General features: G+C 29.5%; 1 protein-coding gene, 1 long non-coding RNA gene and 1 pseudogene across 2 annotated transcripts; 2 read left to right on the top strand and 1 right to left on the bottom strand.

Annotated features, from left to right (window-relative positions):
* Nucleotides 1-239: 239 nt before the first annotated feature.
* On the bottom strand, nt 240-873 carry LOC119611234 (extensin-1-like). The gene has a single exon (XM_037966750.1). The coding sequence runs from the start codon at nt 822-824 to the stop codon at nt 288-290; it is 537 nt and encodes a 178-aa protein (XP_037822678.1). The 5' UTR covers nt 825-873; the 3' UTR covers nt 240-287.
* A 10,460-nt stretch (nt 874-11,333) lies between these two features.
* LOC119611239 lies at nt 11,334-17,124 on the top strand. The gene is made up of 2 exons (XR_005232053.1): nt 11,334-11,646; nt 16,856-17,124. It is a non-coding gene; the product is annotated as an uncharacterized LOC119611239 (long non-coding RNA).
* A 2,859-nt stretch (nt 17,125-19,983) lies between these two features.
* Nucleotides 19,984-23,231, top strand: LOC119611232 (annotated as a pseudogene).
* Nucleotides 23,232-26,077: the final 2,846 nt, after the last annotated feature.

Genomic DNA, 26,077 nt, shown 5'->3' with positions numbered 1-26,077 from the left:
ATATGAAATACAGGAAAAATTCGTATACTTTTGTGAGGCAATTTCATGGACTTTTTTTTAAAACCACAATTAATTTAAATCAATGCAAATTTTTCAAGTTTTAAAAAGCGTGATATCAAACATAAGGACTATCTAGACAATATAACAAATTAATTTATTTATTTTCCACACAAAATATATTATTAAATTTGGTTTCTTTTCATAGTTTACCTAAATTCGAATACTTATGAGAGACACTGTATATATAGATTATTCTTTATTGACATCCATTAATTATACATACAATTTTAATTGCTTAGTGTACCATCAGGCTTATAATGATGACCATCTTCCTTATATTCCTTATTTACTTTTAACGAATGATTAATAGTGCTGGTACCACCGGGTATGCCGGGAAATCCTTGAGGTGCTTGTGTTGGTTCGCCTTGAAATTGTGGAGGTGGTGGTCCAGGTTGTTGTACTGGTAGAGGAGGTTGATTGTAATAGCCGCCATAAGGACCATAGTTAGCTGGAGGTGGTGGTGGTGGGGGTTGTTGAGGTGGATAGCCATAATAATAGGGAGGAGGAGGATAATAACCGCCATAGGGTGTTGGTGGTCCTTGTGGCATATAAACTGGATGATTATAATAATTAGGATGACCATATGGATGTGGATGGGCGGCAGGCGGTGGTGGTGGATAATTATATTTCTTATGATGTTTTTTACTACCACTTTCATTACTATTACTATCACTGCCACTATCACTGTCACTATCGGCCTGCACGCCCACCATGCAGATAAAAGCCACTAAAACGAGGCCTAAAAGCCATTGTAAGCGATTCATTCTCCAATGTCTTCTCTGATCAAGTAAGTTTTTCAAACTGATTTTTAGAAATTAAATTTCTTTTTGTTCTTAGTTAAGCTTTCAGACAAAACGTCAGGAATTATCATTATCCCTCAAATTGTAGATGATCATTTAATCTTCATTATTAGATTTTGTGATCATTGTATTGGTATGAATTTATAAGCGAGCGTAGAACTTATGTTGATAAGAATAATTTTTTTTCAGAATTAAACTTATTAATTGTTATGTTGAGTGAGTGGTCTGCGTCAATGTCAAGTTCTTATTAGTTCAAAAATCTGTAGTAAAATACTTGTAATACAATCATACATGTGTAAAACTATCATTAAACAGAATAATTAATAAAAAAATTACACATACATCATTACATCATTCCATGGTTTCCGATCCAATCAGATTTTCTTTTACATTCTTCAGATGGCGATAAATTTTCAATACAATATATTCAATTCACACAATCCTTGGCAAGACTGATATACATATATCTATAACTTCGAAGAAAATAGACCTTATTTGTATAGTGATCACATTATAGTCATTTAATACCGATCTACATATATTAGACTTATTTATTGTACGAAATGTTATTAAATAAAAAACTTTTAAAAACCAAAGTTAAGATTATAATTAAGACGCGTGTTTACAAATTACGTAGATGTAAAAAACACCGTTTCCTCTGGCAAAAGTAAACACAAAATTCATTTTAATCCAATTCAAAACTTTTGATTTTGAAACCACTTTTTGTTTTGATGTACATATTATTTTGTCCACAACTGTAGCTCCAAATATAGATGTTTTTGGTTTCGTTTTTATTTTTAATATAAATTGATAAGTATTTCTAAATATTATTAAATAAAATATTTAATTAATAGACTTATCTATTCCTAGAATTTCATAACACACGCTTAACATAAATAGCATCATAAATTTGCATAGCTTTTTAGAGTTTTATTTAAGCCTTCAATGACTACATTATGCGACAAAAATAAATACCTGGGATGTGATATAATTTTTTCTGAAATGTGGATCCAAGTAGAACAAGAATCTGTTTTTTACAGCATTACGTCGACCATAGAACTGGAAATTTTTTTGACTATAGCATAGATTATGGGCTTGACTATTTATAGACAGAACTGTTTCTACGACTATAAAGCAGACTATAGTCTTGACTATAGCCATGACTACAGACAAGTCTATATATACTCTTGACTATATTCTTGTAGTCTTCCCTACAGCATTGAGACTAAACTAGACTATAGACTACTACACTATAGAGTAGACTATATACTAGGATATATACTGAACTATAGACTAGACTATAGACTAGACTAAAGACTAGACTATAGACTAGACAATAGACTAGACTATAGACTAGACTAAAGACTAGACTATAGACTAGACAATAGACTAGACTAAAGACTAGACTATAGACTAGACCATAGACTAGACTCTAGACTAGACTGTATACTACACTATAGACTAGACTGTAGACTAGACTACAGACTAGACTATAGACTAGACTATAGACTAGACTATAGACTAGACTATAGACTAGACTATAGACTAGACTATAGACTAGACTATAGACTAGACTATAGACTAGACTATAGACTAGACTATAGACTAGACTATAGACTAGACTATAGACTAAACTATAGACTAGACTATAGACTAGACTATAGACTAGACTATAAACTAAACAATAGACTGCATAGACTATAGACGAGACTATTAGGCTATAGACCAGACTAGGCTATAGACTACACTATGAACTAGACTATATACTTGACTATATAGTATACTATAGACTAGACTCTGAACTAGACTATAGACTAGACTATAGACTAGACTATAGACTGGACTATAGACTAGACTATATACTTGACTATATAGTATACTATAGACTAGACCTCTGAACTAGACTATAACTAGACTATAGACTAGACTATAGACTGGACTATAGACTAGACTATGGACTAGACTATAGACTAGACTAGACTATAGACTAGACTATAGACTACTCACTATAGAGTAGACATATACTGAACTATAGACTAGACAATAGACTAGACTATAGACTCGACATAGACTAGACTAGACTAGAGACTAGACTAAAGACTAGACTATAGACTAGACAATAGACTAGACTATAGACTTGACTATAGACTAGACTAAAGACTAGACTGTATACTACACTATAGACCTAGACTGTAGACTAGACTATAGACTAGACTATACTAGACTATAGACTAGACTATAGACTAGACTATAGCCTAGACTATAGACTAGACTATAGACTAGACTATAGACTAGACTATAGCCTAGACTACTAGACTAGACTATAGACTAGACTATAGACTAGACTATAGACTAGACTATAGACTAGACTATAGACTAGACTATAGACTAGACTATATACTAGACTATAGACTAGACTATAGACTAGACTATAGACTAGACTATAGACTAGACTATAGACTAGACTATAGACTAGACTATAGACTAGACTATAGACTAGACTATAGACTAGACTATAGACTAGACTATAGACTAGACTATAGACTAGACTATAGACTAGACTATAGACTAGACTATAGACTAGACTATAGACTAGACTATAGACTAGACTATAGACTAGACTATAGACTAGACTATAGACTAGACTATAGACTAGACTAGAGACTAGAACTAGACTATGACTAGACTATAGGACTAGACTATAGACTAGACTATAGACTAGACTATAGACTAGACTATAGACTAGACTATAGACTAGACTATAGACTAGACTATAGACTAGACTATACTACTAGACTAGACTACTAGACTAGACTATAGACTAGACTATAGACTAGACTATAGACTAGACTATAGACTAGACTATAGACTAGACTATAGACTAGACTATAGACTAGACTATAGACTAGACTATAGACTAGACTATAGACTAGACTATAGACTAGACTAGACTAGACTATAGACTAGACTATAGACTAGACTATAAACTAAAACTATAGACTACATAGACTATAGACGAGACTATTAGGCTATAGACCAGACTAGGCTATAGACTAAACTATGAACTAGACTATATACTAGACTATAGACTACACTACAGACTAGACGTATAGACTACACTATAGACTAGACTATATACTAGACTATAGACTACACTATAGACTAGACTATAGACTAGACTATAGACTAGAATATAGACTAGACTATAGACTAGACTACACTATAGACTAGAATATAGACTAGACTAGACTGTAGACTAGACTATAGACTAGACTATAGACTAGACTGTAGACTAGACTGTAGACTAGACTATGACTAGACTATAGACTAGACTAGGCTATAGACAAGACTGTAGACTATAGACTAGACTATAGACAAGACTGTAGACTATAGACCAGACGACTATAGACTAGACGACTATAGACCAGACGACTATAGACTAGACTACACTATTAGGCTATAGACTAGACGACTATAGACTACACTATGAACTAGACTATATACTAGACTATATAGTATACTATAGACTGGACGACTATAGACTAGACGACTATAGACTAGACGACTATAGACTAGACGACTATAGACTAGACTATAGCCTACACTGCAGACTGGAGTATAGACTAGAATAGTCTATAGACTAGACTATACACTAGACTATAGCATATAAATTAGATTATAGAATAAACTATTGACAAATTTCTATAATTAGAGGATTGAAGAGTAATTATAGACACTTAAACAATGTTTAATTCAAAACTATTCCAATTTGTTTCCGACCATAAAATCATTTTTGTCATAACATAAATAACAATTAACAATTTTTGGAATCTAAACATGTTTTAAAAACATTGCGAAAAAACAGAGGTTTAAATTAATAAAATTTTTATTTAAAAGTTTATGTTAGATGTTCAGTATTTTTAATATTTAAGTATGACTGTAACTGCAGAATTTAAATTCTTTTAAAAGTCTGGTCTTTTTGCTATTTTTTTTATTAGACTTCTAGTTGCATCATACATAAATTTATTACAACTCATAGGTTGTTATTACTCTAGCCGAGTTGTAGAGTGTGTACGTACAATTTTTTTTAGCCAAAAACAGAATTTAAGCCATAATTGTACATTGAACTTTTAAATTCAAGCGTTTGCGACTCTCGTACAAGTTTGCGGTAAATGCGTCGCGTCCGTTGCAATGTTAAATTGATGTTACATCATGCATGTTCAAAAACTGATGCAATGTAAAATGTATGTGATGTATTTGTTTTGATTTTTTTTTATTGTTTCAAGAATTATTAAGATCCAAGCAACATTGGAACAAAAAACCCATTCATGATAAACTGGGTAGACTGGTAGTCAAGCCAGATTATTTTCATTAAAATTTATAGAAAGTTCTTTCAACTTGAAATTTAGCTTTGATTACTCGTACTGCTTAATATACATATTTTTTGGATTTTAATAAAATGTAACAATAAAAATTGTAATCAAGGATATATTTATGTTTATTGTTTAACTTTTAAAACTGGTAGTCAAGTAAGATTGTTTGGTTTTAATCTATAGAAAGTTCTTTCAACTTATTATATATATTTTTTTAAATTTTTATAAAATTTTTTTGTAATAAGTCATAAATTAAAATTGTTCTTAACTAAACCTTTACCTCGAACGTCGCACACTAAAAAAATATTGAATTTCAGAGTTTCGACAATAAAATTTCTGATTCATCTGGTCCTGAACCTTAAAAAATTTATTTGGAAAATCATTTTAAGCATTATTTTTATAGGGCAAAGTCCTAAGCTTCAAATTGTTATTTTATTTTAAAGCGTAAAAAATTTAACTAATTTCATATTCTAATTAACGTAATACGACAATCTGAGTAATTTCTATTGCTCTATAACACGTTTTTAGAATATTAACATCTTATCTCTAGCACACTCGTATCTTATTTAAATATATGAGACATTCTTACTTGTTAACAAAATATTTAAATAAAAATATATAACATGTGTAAATATAACTTTATTATCATAAACAATTTTAAAAGTACAAGATAAAAATAATGTAAAGTTTATCATGTTTTATCTTATTTATATATAAGAAATACTTCAAAAGGTCAGTTAGACTTTTCTAGGTCGAATTTAAGAGTCCTTAATAAAAGTTAGAGAATTTATAGTTTGTAAAAATGTTCAAACTAGAGCTATAGTCTGAATTGTAGTTAACTCTATTGTCTGAACTAAAGTCTAGTCTAGTTAAGACTATAGTGAGGACTACAGTTTAGTATCTAGTCAGGAACTATATATATAGACGAAAGTCTGGGCAACAATCATATAATGTTGATTATAGTCTAAGCTATAGTCTGGATTGTAGTATAGTCTGGACTATGGTCTAGTTTATAGTTTAGTCAACAGTCTGGGCTATAGTCTAATCTAAAGTCTTTATTATAGTCCGTAGTCTGGACTATAGTTTAGGCTATAATCTAATTTTAGTCTCGACTATAGACTAGTCTATGTATATAGCCTATAGCTATAACTATAGTCATGTCTATAGTCTGTATTCAGGACTGTAGACTAGACTACAGCACAGACTGTGGCCTAGACTAAAGTCCAGGCTATAGACTAAACTATATTCCAGAACATAGTCCATACTATAGTCTGGACTATGTTCTAGTCTGGACTATTGTCAGGTCTATAGTCTGGGGTATATATAATCAAGATTATAGTCACGACTATAGTTTAGTCTATAGTTTGTAGTCTTGACTAAAATCTAGTCTACAGACTGACTAGAGTTCAGCATACAGTTTGGTCTATAGTCTAGACTATACACTGAACTGTGGTGTAGTCTATAGTCTGGACTATAGTCTACTCTATACTCTGGACTATAGCCTACTCTATACTCTGGACTATAGCCTACTCTATAGTCTGGACTATAGTCTACTCTATATTCTGGACTATAATCTACTCTATAGTCTACTATATAGTCTGGACCATAGTCTACTCTATAGTCTGAACTATAGTTTGGTCTATAGTCTGGACTATAGTTTGGTCTATAGTCTGGACTATAGTTTGGTCTATATTCTGGACTTTAGTTTGGTCTATAGCCTGGACTATTGTTTATTCTACTATAGTTTATTCTATAGTCTGGACTATAGTTTATTCCATATTCTAGTCTACAGTCTGGACTATAGTCTACACCATTTCAAGTTTAAATTGAGAAAATCCAAATTTGTATTGTGAAAAACCAAAATGAATTTCAGAAATCCAATTTAATGTTGAGACATAACAAAATTAAATTTAGGAATCAAAATTAATATTAAGAAAAAACAAATTGAAATTTGAAATTCCAACTCAATATTGAGAAAAAAACCAATTCATATTGAGAAATCGAAATTAATATTGAGACTATACAAATTGAAATTGATAAAATACAAAATGATATTACGAAAACCTAAATTAATATTGGTAATAATAATTTTGTATTGAAATTTATAACATTTTAAATATATATCCTATTTAAAAGATTTATAAAAAAAAGTATTTTCAAGTAATTTCATACAAATTTTAAATATCTCATTATCATTTATTAATTTCTCAATTTTAATTTGTAATTTCTTAATATAATGTTGGAATTCTGAATATCAATTAGTTTGTTCTCGATGTTAATTTGCATTTCTTAATTTAATTTTATTATTTCTCAATATTAATTTGGACTTCTCATTTTCAAATGGGTTTTTCTCAATATTAATTTAAATTTCTGAACTTTAATTTGTATTTTCCAAATTTTAATTTGTAATTCTCAATATGAATTTTTATTTTCTCAATTTAAACTTAAAATGGTGTAGTCAATAGAAATGATTATATACTATTTTATTTTCTTAACCATGGTCAAGTCCATTGTCTGGTCTATGATTTAGTTAATAATCTGTACTGTGTTTGTTTGTACTCTATTCTGAGCTGGAATACAGTGATTGTATTGTACTTAGCTGGTCCATTGCCTGGTCTATAGCCTGGTTATCAATGTAGTCTAGTTTATAGTTTTTTCTATAGTCTAGCCTTTATTGTGGACAACAGTATAGTCTATAGTCTGGGCTATAATCTGAATTATAGTACTACTATCTATAGTCTAGCCTTTATTGTGGACAACAGTATAGTCTATAGTCTGGGCTATAATCTGAATTATAGTATTGAATATAGGGGCGACTATTATAGTCTACCCGGTTTATAGTCTAGTCTGGATTATAGTGTAGTCTATAGTATAACCAATAGTTTAGGATTTAGTTTAGACTACAGTTTAATATGTAAGTAGTCTGGTCTATAATCTGACCTGTGTAGTCTATAGTATAGACTTTAGTCAGAACTACTGTTAAACATATAGTCTGATCTATAATCTGGACTATAATCCGGTCTATAGTTTAGTCTATAGTATGAACTAGTAGAATATAGTCTGGATTATAGACTTGTCTTTAGTCTGAACTATATTCCATTCTACAGTCTGAACTATAGACTTGTACGTGGTCTGAACTATAATCGAGCCTAAAAATACCTACAGTGACAAACTACTTAAATATGTCGTTATAGCGAAATAAAAAAGTATAAATCTCAAAACAAATGATTTTTCTCACATCTCTTAATTAACAGAACCAAAAACAAACAATATTTTTTCATTGTTTTTATTTTTCGGGGGACTTTTTTTAAACAAAAATAAAATTTTATAAAAAAACAACTACAAATAGACAAAAAGATAATAACACTCTTACTTATAAGTAAAATAAAAATTTATTTATTAATATTAATCTAATGAAACGAGTTTAAAATGTTCACTTCACTTAAATTAACATGTGTATAAAAGTTCAGAGTATGACAACGTAAATGAAGACAAAGCCACAGAACACAAAAAAAATTTCCCAAAAAAAAAACAAAACAAAAAAGACGTAAATTGAAAACAATGAAAACAACCTGTATTTGTACGGTACCAACCAAGCAAATACAAAAGAAACCTCCAAGATAAACACGCGTAATTATAGATACATGTTTAGATACGAAGTTGCACACCGTACGTGGTGTGCAAGTGTGTTTGATCAACCGCTAAACCGTTAAAGCTGCATTGTACTACCAACACTGATACAGTGCTAGATGCAGTTGGCAGAATGTACAAACGCTGCAACTGTTGCAGTTTACGGCTTAGGAGTGCATTATTAGTGGACCATACTATGATAGAGTAGAAAATTCCACTCGAATATTTTCTAGTCAATAGTAGAAGGAAAAAAATTACGAAACTAAATTTTACTCAGTTGCATGCTAACCTTAGTGAAGTGATTCACATTGATACTAGTTGACTTTGAAATACAGTATAATAATATCATAGATTATGAAATGTAGATTGTTTGGCAAATAAATCTGTCAGAAAAAAAAACTGACAATTAATTTACATAAATATGTATAATAAGATCCACAGAGAACTTCACGCCGAGTATTTGCCGCTCCTAGCGGAACTATGTATTCATGATAATCGGATAACGGTAGTGAAGCGCATACGATTCAGTAAAGGGTTGTTAACTAACCTGTTGTGATCAGGCCAACTTGGAAAAAGATTGATCAGAAAGGGTATCAGTAACTATGCGAAATATGCGTGCAGATAAACGGATTTTATCGGATCTCAACATAAACAAGTCTCCTGGACCAGATGGTATACCGGCACTGGTCTATTAGCCAAGCTTTTCAACATTTTATACCACTCCGGAAAATATCCTGTATGCTGGAAAGTTGGTAATACTCCTAAAAAGGGGGAGGCTAACAATCCTGATAACTACCGCTCATGTTCTAACGATATTAGAGTGGGATGTGTTCCTCTGATATAAGCGAACTTGTTCCCGATATCTGTATATTTTAGGGCAACACGTGTCTTTCAACAAGAACACACTCATTTGTAGTCGTTTTGCGACCGACAACTTTCATATGTGGGCCCGAGGTTCAAAGTCTATTTTGGAGCTACTCGACCGCGTACAGGAGTGAGCGAAGATACTTAATCCAATCCAAATGGAACTTCAAAGTCTATTTTGGAGCTACTCGACCGCGTACAGGAGTGAGCGAAAATACTTAATCCAATTCTATTGATTGATTAAAACAACCCAACGTGAGGTGTATTTCACTGTTCTATTCGATATTATAATGGAATACGTTCCTCTGATATTAGGAAACTTATACCCGATAAACGTCTAAACACACGTCTTTAATAAAGAACACATACATTTGTGGTTCTTTCGATATTAGAGTGGAATATCTTTCAACAAGAACACACTCATTTGTAATCGATTTCCGACCGCCAACTTTCATATATGGACCAAAGGTTCCAAGTCTATTTTGGAGCTACACGACCGCGTACAGGAGAGAGCGAAGATACTGATGGTATCCAATTCTATTGATTGTTTAAAGCATCGTCGTAACGTTGGGTGTATCGATATTACAATGGAATGTGTTCCTCTCATATTAGGAAACTCATTCCCGATACACGTATTAACACACGTCTTTAATCAAGAACACACCCATTTGTAGTCGATTATTCTATGGATCGCATAACACATTATAGGGAAAAGTCATGCTGTACCGTCCGCACTTTCGGTGTTAAAAGATTTAAACACTACTCCCTCCATCCTCCCTACAAAAACTATTTTCCTAATTCTAGCACAATACTACATGAATAATGGTCATCCCCTGAGTGCTAGTCCAAGAAAAAAAGGACACGATATCTCGAAAATCTGATGTGATGGAATAATTTTGTGACCAGATTTAAGTACTGCCTACCAGACTTGAGTTCCTTTAGAAAAGTATACTTTAGTTTCTGGGTTTCAACTTGCTGAACTTCAGGTCTGAGTTGAAGAACAGTTCATAATTATCTATTAAAGACGGTCAGACCAATTTTTCTTGTTTAGCTTTCGATAGTTTTGTATCCCGTGGTGTAATTTATTACTTCGAGTAACTGTTTATGTTGTCTACATTAACCTCTTAGTTTTACCTCGAAGAGAGGATGGAGACAAAGAAATACTACTAATATAACTTGGTAGAATCCATTAAAACTATATATAAAAATATAAGTAGTTTGGTGGGGTTTCTCCCCCGCCCCAAAACAACAAGTGTAGACTAATGTCAGAAGTACAGCATCACTACCTGTACCATGCACAACTGTAGGGTATTAGAAAATAAACGTTAATGAACGGAAATGAGTTTTTGAGTAAAGATTTGAAAAACACAACAACAAATAATTCAGTATTTCTATAGACATAGTAGAGTCAGACCATAGAAGAGTAGCTATAGCTAACTGCCCAAATTGAGTTGAAACAAACTAATACGAGCATAAGGCACAGATCATTTTAAAACTTTGGAGCGTTAAGTACGCGTGTTTTTTGTTAAGAATCAAACGTATAAATAAAAACATTTATAATAATAAAATTCGATTAAGACAACAAACGGTGTACGTGTTTGAAATTAAGAATATTGTTTTTTTTTTTTTTTTTTTGTTTTCGTTATTTCTTTTATAATTTGTATCTCTTTTTATAACTTAACACTTTAATAGGAAAACAAAAATTTGTATAATTATTGCAAATTAAGTGAATTGTTAATCACTTTTTCAAATAAGTGAATGCATGTAGAATTGGCTGTGTGGCTTTGAAGTGTTCAAAATAAAATATCAAAGAAACGGTGTAATAATTTTATAAGCTATTTTTATAAAATTCAATACAACGGGTTTTGTTTTATTATGTCATACTTAATATTGAACTAGTTTCAAATTCATTAATAAAAGTAAGTTTGAAAAAAATTTGTATGTTACAAACTTAAGATTTTCCGGTTTATTTTTTATGTGAAAAATTTGTTTAAAGAAAACGCAACGCAATTTAATTTTTTTTGCTACACAACAAATAAAATTTGTTTAAATTTAAGATAAAGAAATTGTAAATGAAAAAAAAAAAAAACTGATATAAAATGTTAAATTTTAAATAATACAAATTGTTTTACATATTCCCGGTCTATGACATGTATTGAGTATACGTGGTGTGTTTGATAAGTTAAGGGGGGAAAATATAATTGTTAAAATTGTAAATTAATTTGTTGTTATGATTTTATAATATTTCTGGTTGTATTAAAATTTGGTGAATATTTGTTATATTGAATTGTTTGTTAGATTTATTAAACAACCTTCGTATAATGGTTTTCATAAATCCAAATATATTTTCATTATCTTTCCTTTCCCTTTACATTTTATATACGTTCATACAAATTTCAATAATAATTGAAGTGATGCCAGAGTAATTTATTTGCTAAAAGCCGTTTTCAAATATAATAAATTCTCCAAACAACCGATTTATGACTAAAGACTAGACTAGGGTTCTTTCAGTGTTAGAAGTTATATATTTTTAAAAGAAAATTTTGGAAATTTTATAGAACATTTATATTTTTACTAGCTATACCCAGTGTGCTTTGCTACCCTAAAAACAATATAAATAAAAATCCCCACTTAACGATTTTGAAGATTCTAACTATAATAGTTTTTTATATAGATATATATATATGTATATCATTCAAATTATTGCAAGTTCGCTAATTTTTCTAAACGTTAATTTAAATTTGAAGATTTTAACTTTAATAGTTTCCAAGATTATCGAATGTTTGTATTTAAATAATATGGGAAGTGCCACGCCCTCTGCTACTAGTGCGCCCACTTTTTATCCTAAATAATCATATTGAAAATTTGAGGACTCTAACTGTTATATTTTCTCAGATATACTGATTTAATATTTTCTTAATATGTAAGGTGACACGCCCACTCTAACCATTTCGCCCATTTTGTCCAAAAATATTCTTATGGATGTCAAAGTTGTACGTGCAAAATTTGAGAACTCTAATTGCACCAGTTTCCAAGATATACGACTTTTAATAGTTATTTAGTAAGTAGGAGTGGCACCTCGCCCACTTGAAATTTCAAAATAAAAAGTAGCCTAATTTTCCTTCTAGGCATACAGGAACACACTGTGAATCGGTTTAGCCGTTTTTATAGTAAATATTCTTTATTTTTTGTAGAAAATTTTAGATAAAATTTAAATTTTTATTGAAAATTTTCGATAAATGTCTTTTTTCATAAAAAAGTTTTTGAGAAATTAAATTTTTTTATAAAACATTTTTGATAATTTTTTTTCTTAAAGAAAATTTTTTAATACATTTTACTTTTTAAAGAAAGTCTTCAATGTTTTTATAAAAATTTTGATAAATTTAATTTTTTATGGAACATTTTCGATAAATTTCTATTTTTATAGAAAATGTTCGATAAAGTTTTCCTTATTATAAAAAATTTGCGATAAATTTTACTTTTTATAGAAAATTTTGATTACATTTATCTATTTAAAGAATTTTTTGGTAAATTTCACTTTTTACAGCCAATTTTCGATAAATTTCTCTAAATTTCATCAAATCTTCTATTATTTTCACTTTTTATAGACATTTTTTCTACTTTTTTTCTTTTTATAAAAATTTTTTGATAAATATATATTTTTATAGAAAATTTTCAATAAATTTGTTTCTTTTTATATCAAATTTTTGATATATTTTCTCACTTTATAGAAAATATTCGTTAATTTTTTTTTTATTTTTATAAGAGATTTTGAAAAATTTCAGTTTTTATAAAAAATTATTGATTAAATTCTTTTTTTAAAAAAATAGTTTTGATAAATTTCACTTTTTAAAGAAAATTTTTCAAAAATTTCTGTCTTCATAAAAAATTGATAAATTTCTTTTGTTTTTAATAATTTTATCGAAAATTTTTTATAGAAAATTTTCGATAAAATGTTCCATTTTATAGAAATTTATCGATAATTTTCTCTAGGAATAACCTATTTTGATAAATTTTATCTTTTTACGGCAAATTTTCTATAAATTTTCGATAATTTTCTCATTTTTTGATAAATTTCTTCTTTTATAGAAAATTTTCGATAAATTTTCTCTTTTTACGGCAAATTTTCTATAAATTTGGCCGTTAAGGCCAACTTTTTAAAATTTTTTCTTTTTTTAATAAAATTTTCAATAATTTTCGTTTTATATCAAAAATTTTTACTATTTTTATAAAAAATTCGATACATGTTCTTTTTACATGTATTTTGACAAATAAATCTTTTTATAGAAAAGTTTCGACAAAATATTTTTCATTTTACAGTAAATTTATGATAAATTTTTATTTTTTATAGAAAATTTTCAATAAATTTCTGTTTTAATAACATTTTCGATCAATTTTATCTTCAAAAAGAACAGTTTTGATAAATTTTTCGTTGAAAAATATCAATAAATTCTCTATTTGTAGAAACATTTTTTTATTTATAGAATATTATCGATAAATTTTAATTTTTAAAGGAAATTTTTGTTAAATTGCTCTTACTGTTGAAAATATTCGTTAAATTCTTTAAAAGAAATTGATAAATTTCCTTTTTATTTTTATATAAAATATTTGCTATTCTATCTTTTTGGCAAAAAAAAAAATATGAAAAATTTCTTTAAAAACTGTTAATCTGGCAACTATTTCCTTTGTAACGCAAACATTGGTTGCGCTGCATTTCAAAATAATAATTTTGTGCCTGGTACGAAACGTGCGAGTTTTTGGTAAAGCTTATGAGAGTAATATTTACTCTAATGGACGGATGGATGGTTGAGGATGATGCTGTCGTTATTTGTTTTTTTTTTTTTTTATTTTGCAGTAAAGTCTTACTGACTATCTGTCTGTCTGTCTGGCTTTGTATTTCATTGCCTCTACAACTGCATTGCAGCAGCCATTGTCATAGTTAACGCGTCTAAATATTGAATATAGTAAATATTGCGATTATATATAGTTTTTTTTAGTTTTTTTATTTGAACTGAGAAAGAAAGTGTCTTTGAAATAAGACAGAATACTTTTGGTTTCAGTATGACGAACTGTTTTAACATTTTTAGGAAAAGATTTATATAAAATATTAAGTCTTCCCTATAAAGAAGCTCTTTACCTTGATACTTTTGATTTACGGAATGAGAAGCAAATTTAATTTTCGAAATTAACATACTGACATTGACTGAAAATTGCTACAAATATATAAGATATCAAATAAACATCTTTTCAGAATGTAAGATTTTCGGGGAATTTTCAAAATTCGATAATAAGAAACAACATTTAATATTAAACTTATTTGTAATTCAGATATTTTCCACTTAAATTGAAATGAGTTCATAATAGTTATATTAAGAAGACCGCCATTAATATTGGCATTTCAAATTGTATTCGGAAAAGATCAGATGTAAACAAATTCGATTTGTTCTCTTTTCAATTTATATTTAATTCTCAATTTTCTTTTTTATAGAAAAGTTTTGGAATTTCTTTCTTGTTTATAGAAATTGTTTGGAAAATTTATCTTTTTATAGAAAATTTTCGGAAATATCTCTTTTTTATCTTCTCCTTTACAGAAAATATTTGGAAATTTCTTTTTTTTTTCGCAAATTTCCCTTTTTATAGAAACATTTCGGAAAAATCTTTTATTGAGAAAATTTTCGGAAATTTCTCTCTTTTATGGAATTTTTTTGAAAACTTGTCTTTTTCATTGAAAATTTTTCGGAAATTTTTTTATAGAAAATTTTCGGAAATTTTTTATAGAAAATTTTCGGAAATTTTTTATAGAAAATTTTCGGAAATTTCTTTTTTTTATAGAAAATTTTCGGAAATTTATTTTTTTTATAGAAAATTTTCGGAAATTTCTCTTTTTTATAGAAAATTTTCGGAAATTTCTCTTTTTTATAGAAAATTTTCGGAAATTTCTCTTTTTTATAGAAAATTTTCGGAAATTTCTCTTTTTTATAGAAAATTTTCGGAAATTTCTCTTTTTTATAGAACATTTTCGGAAATTTCTCTTTTTTATAGAACATTTTCGGAAATTTCTCTTTTTTATAGAACATTTTCGGAAATTTCTATTTTCTTTATAATTTTTTTTTGCTTTTCGGAAAGTTCTCCTTTTGTATAGAAAATTTTTCGGAATTTCTCTATTTTAGAAAATTTCTTTTCTATAGAAATGTTCCGGAAATTTTTCTTATAGAAATTTTACTTTTCATAGAAAATATTCCATACATTTTTAGGAATTACAAAGTCAGATAGTCCCATTTATTTCTTAATGTTACAAAGACAACATCAAAATTAATAATACCCTACAAATATGGTGAAATTTACAGAAATTTATAAATAATCTCATCATTTAAGAAAAAAATTTATATAAAAATAAAAAAAGAAATGAATTTTTTTAACAATATTTTCTACCATGTCCGTCCCAAGTCGTCATATTTTCCATATACAACACATCCAGCATACTCTTCGTACCATGCTCTGGCCAGTGATTATGTTTTGTTTTTGAGTATGTAGAGGAGTTTCAGAGCGACCTCCATTTAGCGGCTGCGGCGCCATTGAGCATACAACTGGCTTATCATCTGAACTTCAGCCTTATTCGCAAAAAAATGAAAAAATAAAATTGTGTTCAAGCTTTTGTTGATGTTATGGAATTATTTATGTTTTTTATATTTATATAAATTTTTTATTATTTATTTATAATATTTGTTTTTGTTTTCTTTCGTTTTGTTGTTTTTACACATTCACGAATAAGAAAAAAAAAATTATATATTTTTTTTTTGCAAATTTCTACGAAACGTTGTTTAATATTATTTTATTGTTATTTTTATTTTTCGTTTCATTTTGTATTCAAATTTGAACGGAGAAACAAGTTTATTTTTGATTCGTAATAAATCGACCAAAACGGAGTGAACCAAAAAACAGTTTAGTGTTTAATACCTTCTTTTTTTGTGTGTTTATGTTAAATTAATTGCGTTGTTTAGAGCTTAACTAATTAAAATAAATTTAAAAACAAACTATATTTTAAAAACAAGTTAAACTAATTTAAAAACAACAAAAAAAGTTTGCACTAATTTTTAAATAACAACATAACGTTTTGTTTTCTCTCAGCAATTGGCCTACAATACTTTCATAAATTCCCCTTCCTCACAACAATCTCGTGGATCTAATTGTTCTCTAATCGTATTTGTTCATTGGATTCAATAATAAATTAATTGTTTGGACAATTTTTTTTATATTTATTTATTTGATTCAAAACGACGACTTTGATTTTGTGAAGCTGTGCGAGTACAATTTTTTGTTATTTGTTGTATCCATTTTCAATTGGTTTCATACAATTTGCTGCCGCTGTTAGCTGTGACTGACCATGGCATTTTTTCGTAAATGGAAAACCCACTATAAACACAAAAGTAAGTAATTTTTTGTTTAAATATTTTTGTTTATAATATTCGCTTTATCTGTATTTAATTTGTTTTAAACAAAAGAAAAAAAAAAAAAAATACCTTTCGTGTAAGCAAACATTTTTATAAATCTAGATCGAATTGTTGATACATTATTAATGTTACAAATTGTTATAGGAAATAAGAGAAATTTTGACTAATTCCAGTAATGGGAGAATAGAGTATTAATTAAAGCATGAATACAGTTTTTACCGAAATGGTTCTATAATGGAATTCATCTAAATTGTTCTATAAATATATACAGTATAGTCCATAGTCTAGTCTATAGTCTATTCTATAGTCTAGTCTATAGTCTAGTCTATAGTCTAGTATATAGTCTAGTATATAGTCTAGTCTATAGTCTAGTCTATAGTCTATAGTCTATAGTATAGTTTAAAGTCTAGTCTATAGTATAGTCTAAAGTCTAGTCTATAGTCTAGTCTATAGTCTAGTCTAAAGTCTAGTCTAAAGTCTAGTCTATAGTCTAGTCTAAAGTCTAGTCTATAGTCTAGTTTATATTCTAGTCTATAGTATAGTCTAAAGTCTAGTCTATAGTCTAGTTTAGTCTAAAGTCTAGTCTATAGTCTAGTTTATAGTCTAGTCTATAGTACAGTCTAAAGTCTAGTCTATAGTCTAGTCTAAAGTCTAGTCTATAGTCTTGTCTATAGTCGAATCTGACTATCAGTCAATAGTCTAGTCTATAGTTGAATCTGACTATCAGTCAATAGTCTAGTCTAAAGTCTAGTCTATAGTTTAGTCTAAAGTCTAGCCTATAGTCTAGTCTATAGTCTAGTCTATAGTCTAGTCTATAGTCTAGTCTATAGTCTAGTCTATAGTCTAGTCTATAGTCTAGTCTATAGTCTAGTCTATAGTCTAGTCTATAGTCTAGTCTATAGTCTAGTCTATAGTCTAGTCTATAGTCTAGTCTATAGTCTAGTCTATAGTCTAGTCTATAGTCTAGTCTATAGTCTAGTCTATAGTCTAGTCTATAGTCTAGTCTATAGTCTAGTCTATAGTCTAGTCTATAGTCTAGTCTATAGTCTAGTCTATAGTCTAGTCTATAGTCTAGTCTATAGTCTAGTCTATAGTCTAGTCTATAGTCTAGTCTATAGTCTAGTCTATATAGTCTAGTCTATAGTCTAGTCTATAGTCTAGTCTATAGTCTAGTCTATAGTCTAGTCTATAGTCTAGTCTATAGTCTAGTCTATAGTCTAGTCTATAGTCTAGTCTATAGTCTAGTCTATAGTCTAGTCTATAGTCTAGTCTATAGTCTAGTCTATAGTCTAGTCTATAGTCTAGTCTATAGTCTAGTCTATAGTTCTAGTCTATAGTCTAGTCTATAGTCTAGTCTATAGTCCTAGTCTATAGTCTAGTCTATAGTCTAGTCTGGTCTATAGTCTAGTCTATGTCTAGTCTATAGTCTAGTCTATAGTCTAGTCTATAGTCTAGTCTATAGTCTAGTCTAGTCTAGTCTATAGTCTAGTCTATAGTCTAGTCTATAGTCTAGTCTATAGTCTAGTCTATAGTCTAGGTCTATAGTCTAGTCTATAGTCTAGTCTATAGTCTAAGTCTATAGTCTAGTCTATAGTCTAGTCTATAGTCTAGTCTATAGTCTAGTCTATAGTCTAGTCTATAGTCTAGTCTATAGTCTAGTCTATAGTCTAGTCTATAGTCTAGTCTATAGTCTAGTCTATAGTCTAGTCTATAATCTAGTCTATAGTCTAGTCTATAGTCTAGTCTATAGTCTAGTCTATAGTCTAGTCTATAATCTAGTCTATAGTCTAGTCTATAGTCTAGTCTATAGTCTAGTCTATAGTCTAGTCTATAGTCTAGTCTATAGTCTAGTCTATAGTCTAGTCTATAGTCTAGTCTATAGTCTAGTCTATAGTCTAGTCTACAGTCTAGTCTATAGTCTAGTCTATAGTCTAGTCTATAGCCTAGTCTATAGTCTAGTCTATAGTCTAGTCTATAATCTAGTCTATAGTCTAGTCTATAGTCTAGTCTATAGTCTAGTCTATAGTCTAGTCTATAGTCTAGTCTATAGTCTAGTCTATAGTCTAGTCTATAGTCTAGTCTATAGTCTAGTCTATAGTCTAGTCTATAGTCTAGTCTATAATCTAGTCTATAGTCTAGTCTATAGTCTAGTCTATAGCCTAGTCTATAGTCTAGTCTATGTATAGTCTAGTCTATAGTCTATTATATAGTCTAGTCTATAGTCTATTCTATAGTCTAGTCTATAGTCTAGTCCATAGTAAGTCTATGTATAGTCTATAGTCTAGTCTATAGTCTAGTCTATTGTCTAGTCTATAGTCTAGTCTATAGTCTAGTCTATAGTCTAGTCTATAGTCTAGTCTATAGTCTAGTCTATAGTCTAGTCTATAGTCTAGTCTATAGTCTAGTCTATAGTCTAGTCTATAGTCTAGGTCTATAGTCTAGTCTATAGTCTAGTCTATAGTCTTGTCTAAAGTCAGTCTACATAGTATATGAAAAACTCATAAGCTGTCAAAATCTTTTATTTAAACAGACTGTCCCCAGGAAACTAAAAAATTTCTATCATAAAAAAACTCAGGTTAAAGACCTTTTTACTTGAAATGTTTAATTTTTCGGTACTTTGAAAGTTTGCCGCAATAAATAAACTAAACTTAATTTGGAAATCTAGTAAAAGTAAACATTTGAAACATAACGTTGACGCCTATTAATCGTTTTAATTGTTTATTTGAACAAATAAAACTAATTAAAATAGAAATTATTTATAAATATATGCACGTAATAAAACAACTATGTAATTAACAATATAAAATGAGTTTGTTTTTTTTATAAATGAACAATTTTTAAGTTCAAATGTTTGAAATAGTTTTTGCATGTCTCTCTCTTTTACTCTCTCTAGCATTTGAAAGAAAAAAGCAGGTGAGTTGTTGAGAGGCGAAAACGATTAAGTCATTTAAATGTATAATAATAATTTATAGAAATATAAATACTAGTATTGAAAGTTAACATAATATAGAAATTTGTTTAATTTAGTTAAATATGTATGATATCATAAAATAAATTGCAGGCAATCTGCTTTTTTGGGAGATAAATTTTATTTTGCGAAGTAGTTAAAGTTAAACTTTTTAAAAATAAGGGGGCGTTTATTAATAAAATTGATAAAATTTATTATATAAAAAATAAAAAACAACTTTTTGTTTTAGTTAAAACTTAAACCAATTTGAAAATATGAATATTCAAAACAGTTTTTAATATTATTGTTTTCTATAATTAAGTATATAAGCAGAAGTATGTTTTTAGGATATGACGCATATGTTTTTAGGATAATTTTGTTTTAAAAATGAAATTTGTTTACAAAAAATAATCAGTTTTTTAGTTTGTACTTTAACTTAAGTTGATGTATGTATTTACTATGATTCATGAACTTTTTGGCGATATTTCCTTAAAAAGTTACTACCGGTTATAGTATGATAAAGTTAAATGTTTTTAGTTTAAGTTTCCGGTATATAATATACTTTCGATTGTTTACAAAAAATATATAATGTGAAGGTCACTACTACGCAAGTTCATTTAAATATAGCATTTTATAACCACCAATAGCTGGGAATATATTGATTTTATCCTTGCGTTAATAACACATCGATCATATACCCACAAAAGTATATACATACATATATTCTGGGTTCTGGCTGTTAAGATCACGACCAACTAGAGATGCTAAGGGGCTGAAATTTTAAATTCTTTTATGAAAATATCGATCTATGATCAACTCCGTTTTTCCATAAGCATTAGTATCATCAACAGTTTACATTTTATAAAAAAAACATCGTTTATAACTCAGGATGTGGTCTTGTCGTACTCCTTGATTTGTTAAGAACTCTTCTGAGGCCGTTGGTTCAACATAACAGATTAAGTTCAATCATGAGGATATCATATTTAATTAGTGAGATGTTGAAGATATCATTGAGGCTAGTAAGGCATTACCCAAAATCCTTGCTCTCTACGGCACCCTAGCGATGGCCAATTGAGGTTTTCCTTAATCAGCATAGATTCGCTGCAGCTCTTCCCACGGTTAATTGATAATATCTGAAATCAAAGTGTCCCATGAACAATGCAGTTATAACTGCAGAATACTATAGTATTCTGAGATCAGTTTTATTAAACGATAAAAGCTTTTGGTATTTTCCCTTTAAGAGCATTATTAACACCTTGTCTGATTAAACCCTGATATGGCCGGTACCCACAAAGTTGTCAGCTACATGGACTCCTTGAGAAATTTATTTAATCTCATGAACCCCTAAAAATGTATTCATTTTATGCCTTTTGATTGTAATATATGATTAAGGTCTAGAAATTGTGATACTTCTCATGATCTAGTCCATAAGTAAAGTTGCCCAAACAAGTAAATATCTCAGACGTATCATGTCTCTCTCCTATAATTGAGAAACTTTCTAGACAATCATTGTAAGAGACACTAGCTAAAAGTTAAGTTTAGCTGGTAGAAGTTTAAAAGTTAGAATATTGCCTTTATTATCGAGAGATCATTGGTTCCAAATTTGAAATGATCTTAATAAGTAAAGAGATATTCATAGTTCTGTTTTATTTTGTTACAACTCTTAGCGAATCCGCAGGAATGTTACCACCGACTTTGCCTCTCTAGAGAGAAGGAAATCGACCTGGAATTACTCTCAGATATTGACATTTTTTGAGATCCTTTACAAATATAACATTATAAAGTAATTGGTTACAAAAATCATAAAACTGTTCATATAATCCATAGGGAACTAATAATATTGTAGAAGAAATTCTAAAGCCTTGATAATCTTGATAATTTTAGAAATTTGTTTAATAAAATTTAAATATGTACGACGCATTTTTTTTGCAAAAAAAAAAAAAATTACCCTCGCAATTTTTTTTTTAATCTCTCAATCTAGTCTAAGTAGTTTTCTTTATAAACAGCCGACTCTACCTTGAGTTCATATAAGGGTATCAATTTATTACAAATTTTACAACAACAAAATCTATAAAAAAAACTATTAAATTTAATGTTATTATTTGTTTTTGCAATTCCCACAGAATTTTACATCAGACGATGCTATATAGACGGTGAAGATTGGGGCTTAGATGTGAAAACCCCCAAAGATGCTAAACAAGCTGATGATTTACAACTGAACTTTGAGGGCAGGTTGGAGGCTGATGATGAGGAAGATATAAGCCTATATTTCAGACGTACGACATCAAATATCTGGGTTGTACACCCATCGATAATTAAACGTTCCGAAAAAGTTACTTCGGAGGCTATAAAAACTGTGATTGCCAATGCCAAAGCGGGGTGGTAGAAAAATTAAAACACAAAAACGCGTCAAAGTTAATATCTCACAGGAGGGTATTGAAGTATTGGATCATGCCACCGATGATTCCCTAATGCGTTTTTCCATCTATAAAATTTCCTATTGTTCTGTAGATGCCTTTCCAATTGATAATGCTTTCTCGTTTGTGCGTTCTGAACCGGATCCATTGTCGGATAAGGAGAAATTGTCTTGCCATGTATTTTTGTGTACCCTAACGTAAAATTGCCCATGAAATTACTTTGTTGGTGGCACGTTTGCTTTGAGAATGCCTACTCAAAATTGCGCGCGATACAGTGGTTCATCAGGTGAACAGGTTAACAATAATAATAGCACCAACAATAACAACAACAATATTGAGAGTAGTGCTAAATTTGAAGCCAAAAATATTCTTAAAGAACAAAATGGTTTCTTGGTTTCATCGAATCCAAAGTGAGATACATTATAATACACCCGATATGAACAAAAGAAAGTTGATAATCCTCTTATCGATTTAGCGGCCACCGATAATGATGTACGAAAATATTTACAAAACACTTGGGTATCATTCGAAGATGATCATGAGCAGGGCGGTCATCGCATGGTGGCCTGTTAAATGTTCGCAAGAAAGTGCATGATCAATTGTAGAATTGTTTTTTGTAGTTATTTTAAGTGATAATTTTCTTTTTAAAAATTTTAATTTAATCCTTAAACACAATTTTAACATTTTGTGCAATACGTACCAATAAACATATATTTTTATTGTATATAAATTATATTATGTAAATTTTTAAATTTAATAAAAAAAAACTTTGATAAATATATTTTTTAAAAATAAAATGTGGTCACCCCAAATGTTTTTTTATAACTTAATACTACTTTTAAGGTGCATGTATTAACTCATTAAAATTTGAATTGTAGTCTCTTGATTTGTATTATCAACGCTCTTACATTATTTATGACATAATTGGGTCATTAAACAAATGTTAGAAATTATTGACATTGCATATTTAATGTCTATGCAATATTGTCTTAAATAATATTTTGATTTGTCAGTTTATTGAACTTTAGGGAAATATGAAGATAATAAATAAAAATGTTTTATTAAGGGAAAACTACTCAGTTATACATATAGCGTACGTTAGATACCCTATAGATAGTCATAAGCAGAAACTATACAAAATATTTTAGATTTCGAGAAGAGTGGGTCTGCTTAAAAGATAAAGTATGTATCTTGATTAAACGTTCTAACAGGAATGATTTCCTAATTTGCGATGCTATCCGCTATCTGGATCTTTATAGATAGCGGAATCGATAAAGCTATGGCTGTTTGTCTCTCTAGCTGACTGCTTGTTGAAATCTTCGGAAAATCCAAAATATCGTCGGTATCCAAATCTTTAATTATACGGACCGTGGGTCAGTAATTAAAAAATAAAAACAATTAGTTTAACATCTGAAATTTTTGACTATCCGATACTTTTTCACAAATTCGTTAAGATCCCTTAGTAACACATCCTAGAGAAAATCCAAACATGAAAGATAATTCTGCGCTAAGATATCACAGTTTGTACTCTATAGAGCTGGCCAGTTACATAAGAGGGTACTGTGCCGATTGCCGTCCACTCAATCAATAATTAGTGGCTCACATAGGTCTACCCAATTGCCGTCCCGTTGTGATGCCCTAGTGGTAGTAGGAGCCTATTAAAGTACTACTCTCTACTTCCAGATTTAAACCAGATTCAATTTAGAATATTTTTAGGGCATATCCCAGATAGCTCATCCAGAACAAGAGAGAGCTGCAATGCAAAGCAGAGGAGGTGAGGTATTGTTTCTCTTCATCCTGATTATGACAACTACTAGAGTAGTAGTTATATTCGAGACACTTTCTTCTGGCGGGATTGTCAATTGCACAGTGTCCCGTTATGTCTGATACCAGCATTATTATCTGCACCCTGAGAAATAACTATAAGCTTGATTTGGGAGCATGTATATAGGTCAAATTGACCTCGTAGAGAGACAGGTGGTTTCGCTATAACATCTGATTTGAGACATTTCATATAGTTCAGTCTGAACCAATGACAGTTTCTAAGAAAGATATCAATAAATGCATTGATCTCATTTTTCCCTCTCATCGCATCATTCCTGGCAAGTTCGTCAGCTATACAATTTCCCTCACATTTATCCTATAATATTTCTGAGTCTCATTCACGCGGCATTCTACGGTTAACCTATATGTCGTAAAGACACCCATTAGATTTCTGATCACAGCATTGCTGTTAGTATACATACATATATCACCCGATATTTGATAATACCTCAGCCAGTTAGCAGATATCTCTGACTTTCCTTTATCTAATCAAGATCTGTATTAACTGTTGCATGGACAACCGATACAATACTTCAAAATCAAGGTCCTTTCCCGTGTAATACAGAGCTAAAGCATCTTGAATATTATGCATGTGATTATAGTGACTTTATGACTTCCAAACTTTCTTTCGTCCAATTGCCGAGCGATATCCTTTTATTAAAGATGATCTATAATTGTCATTCGTTGGCAAATATACTCGTGCTTTAGAACCCAATTCAATGCTACAGAGTATCGTCTAAGTTCGGACAGATAGAGTGAATTGCAATTAAGAACACATTTCGACAAATCGGAGATATGGTTGATAATGTTTCTGTCGATTCTTTAGCATGTCATTAAAATCTGCGATATAGATTATTGAAAATGATATATACTAATGATTTTCTAAATATCTGGAATCTTAAACCATTATAATCGGATTCAAAGGTTAAAATTTACGATTTTTCATTAAAACATTTCAACAGCCGAAATATGGCACGAAAATACAATGGCATTTAGAGATGAATATATATTTTACAAATGACATCAAATTTATATCAAGTTTTTAGATTAATTCCTTTTTAAATCGTAAAATACCGAAATTTTAATCTTTATTAAACCTACACGGGAGAATTTGCATGTTTATTAAGGGGAAATAACAGCAGTGTTTACATTAACATTCTGGGTTAAACATTTTGAAACGATAGTTCAAATTAAGTTATATCGCATTGAATTTTGGAGGATAGGTTATGTAGGGTATATTTGTAACATATAACGTTCAAGCTTTTGGGAGCGAAACTCCTTCCTAGTACACTCTGAAAATATTGCAAGAATGTTTGAGCTTCAATTTTGATTTTTAACAGATCAGCAAACAACATTTTTTTGAAGGACCATGAAAACCGATCAGCACACAATTTTTAATGTCTTGTTTTTTTTTTTTGGTTCGATAAATTTGGCAGAATTTTATGTGGAAATAAATTTCAAACATTATGACCTTTAATGTCTAGTTTCAAAGAAACATTTGTATTGCAACATAAGAGATCGGAAATCTTTTTAATCGGCACAAAAAATACCAATTCTGAATCGATTACTAAACATAAATTTCATTAATGAAGAGCATATTATGTGAAAAAAATCTCTCAGTGCACTTACTAACGGTAACATTCGACGACAAAGCGTGCAATATTGAACACATGGTACCACAAAAAAAAAGTTTATAAGAAATTGAGATTTA

The sequence above is a fragment of the Lucilia sericata genome, unplaced genomic scaffold (assembly GCF_015586225.1).
Source record: "Lucilia sericata isolate MDLA Ls3-8-SP2 unplaced genomic scaffold, ASM1558622v1 Contig001394F_arrow, whole genome shotgun sequence".
NCBI classification, from domain to species: Eukaryota; Metazoa; Arthropoda; class Insecta; order Diptera; family Calliphoridae; genus Lucilia; species Lucilia sericata.
This window is presented reverse-complemented; position numbering and strand designations above follow the sequence as displayed.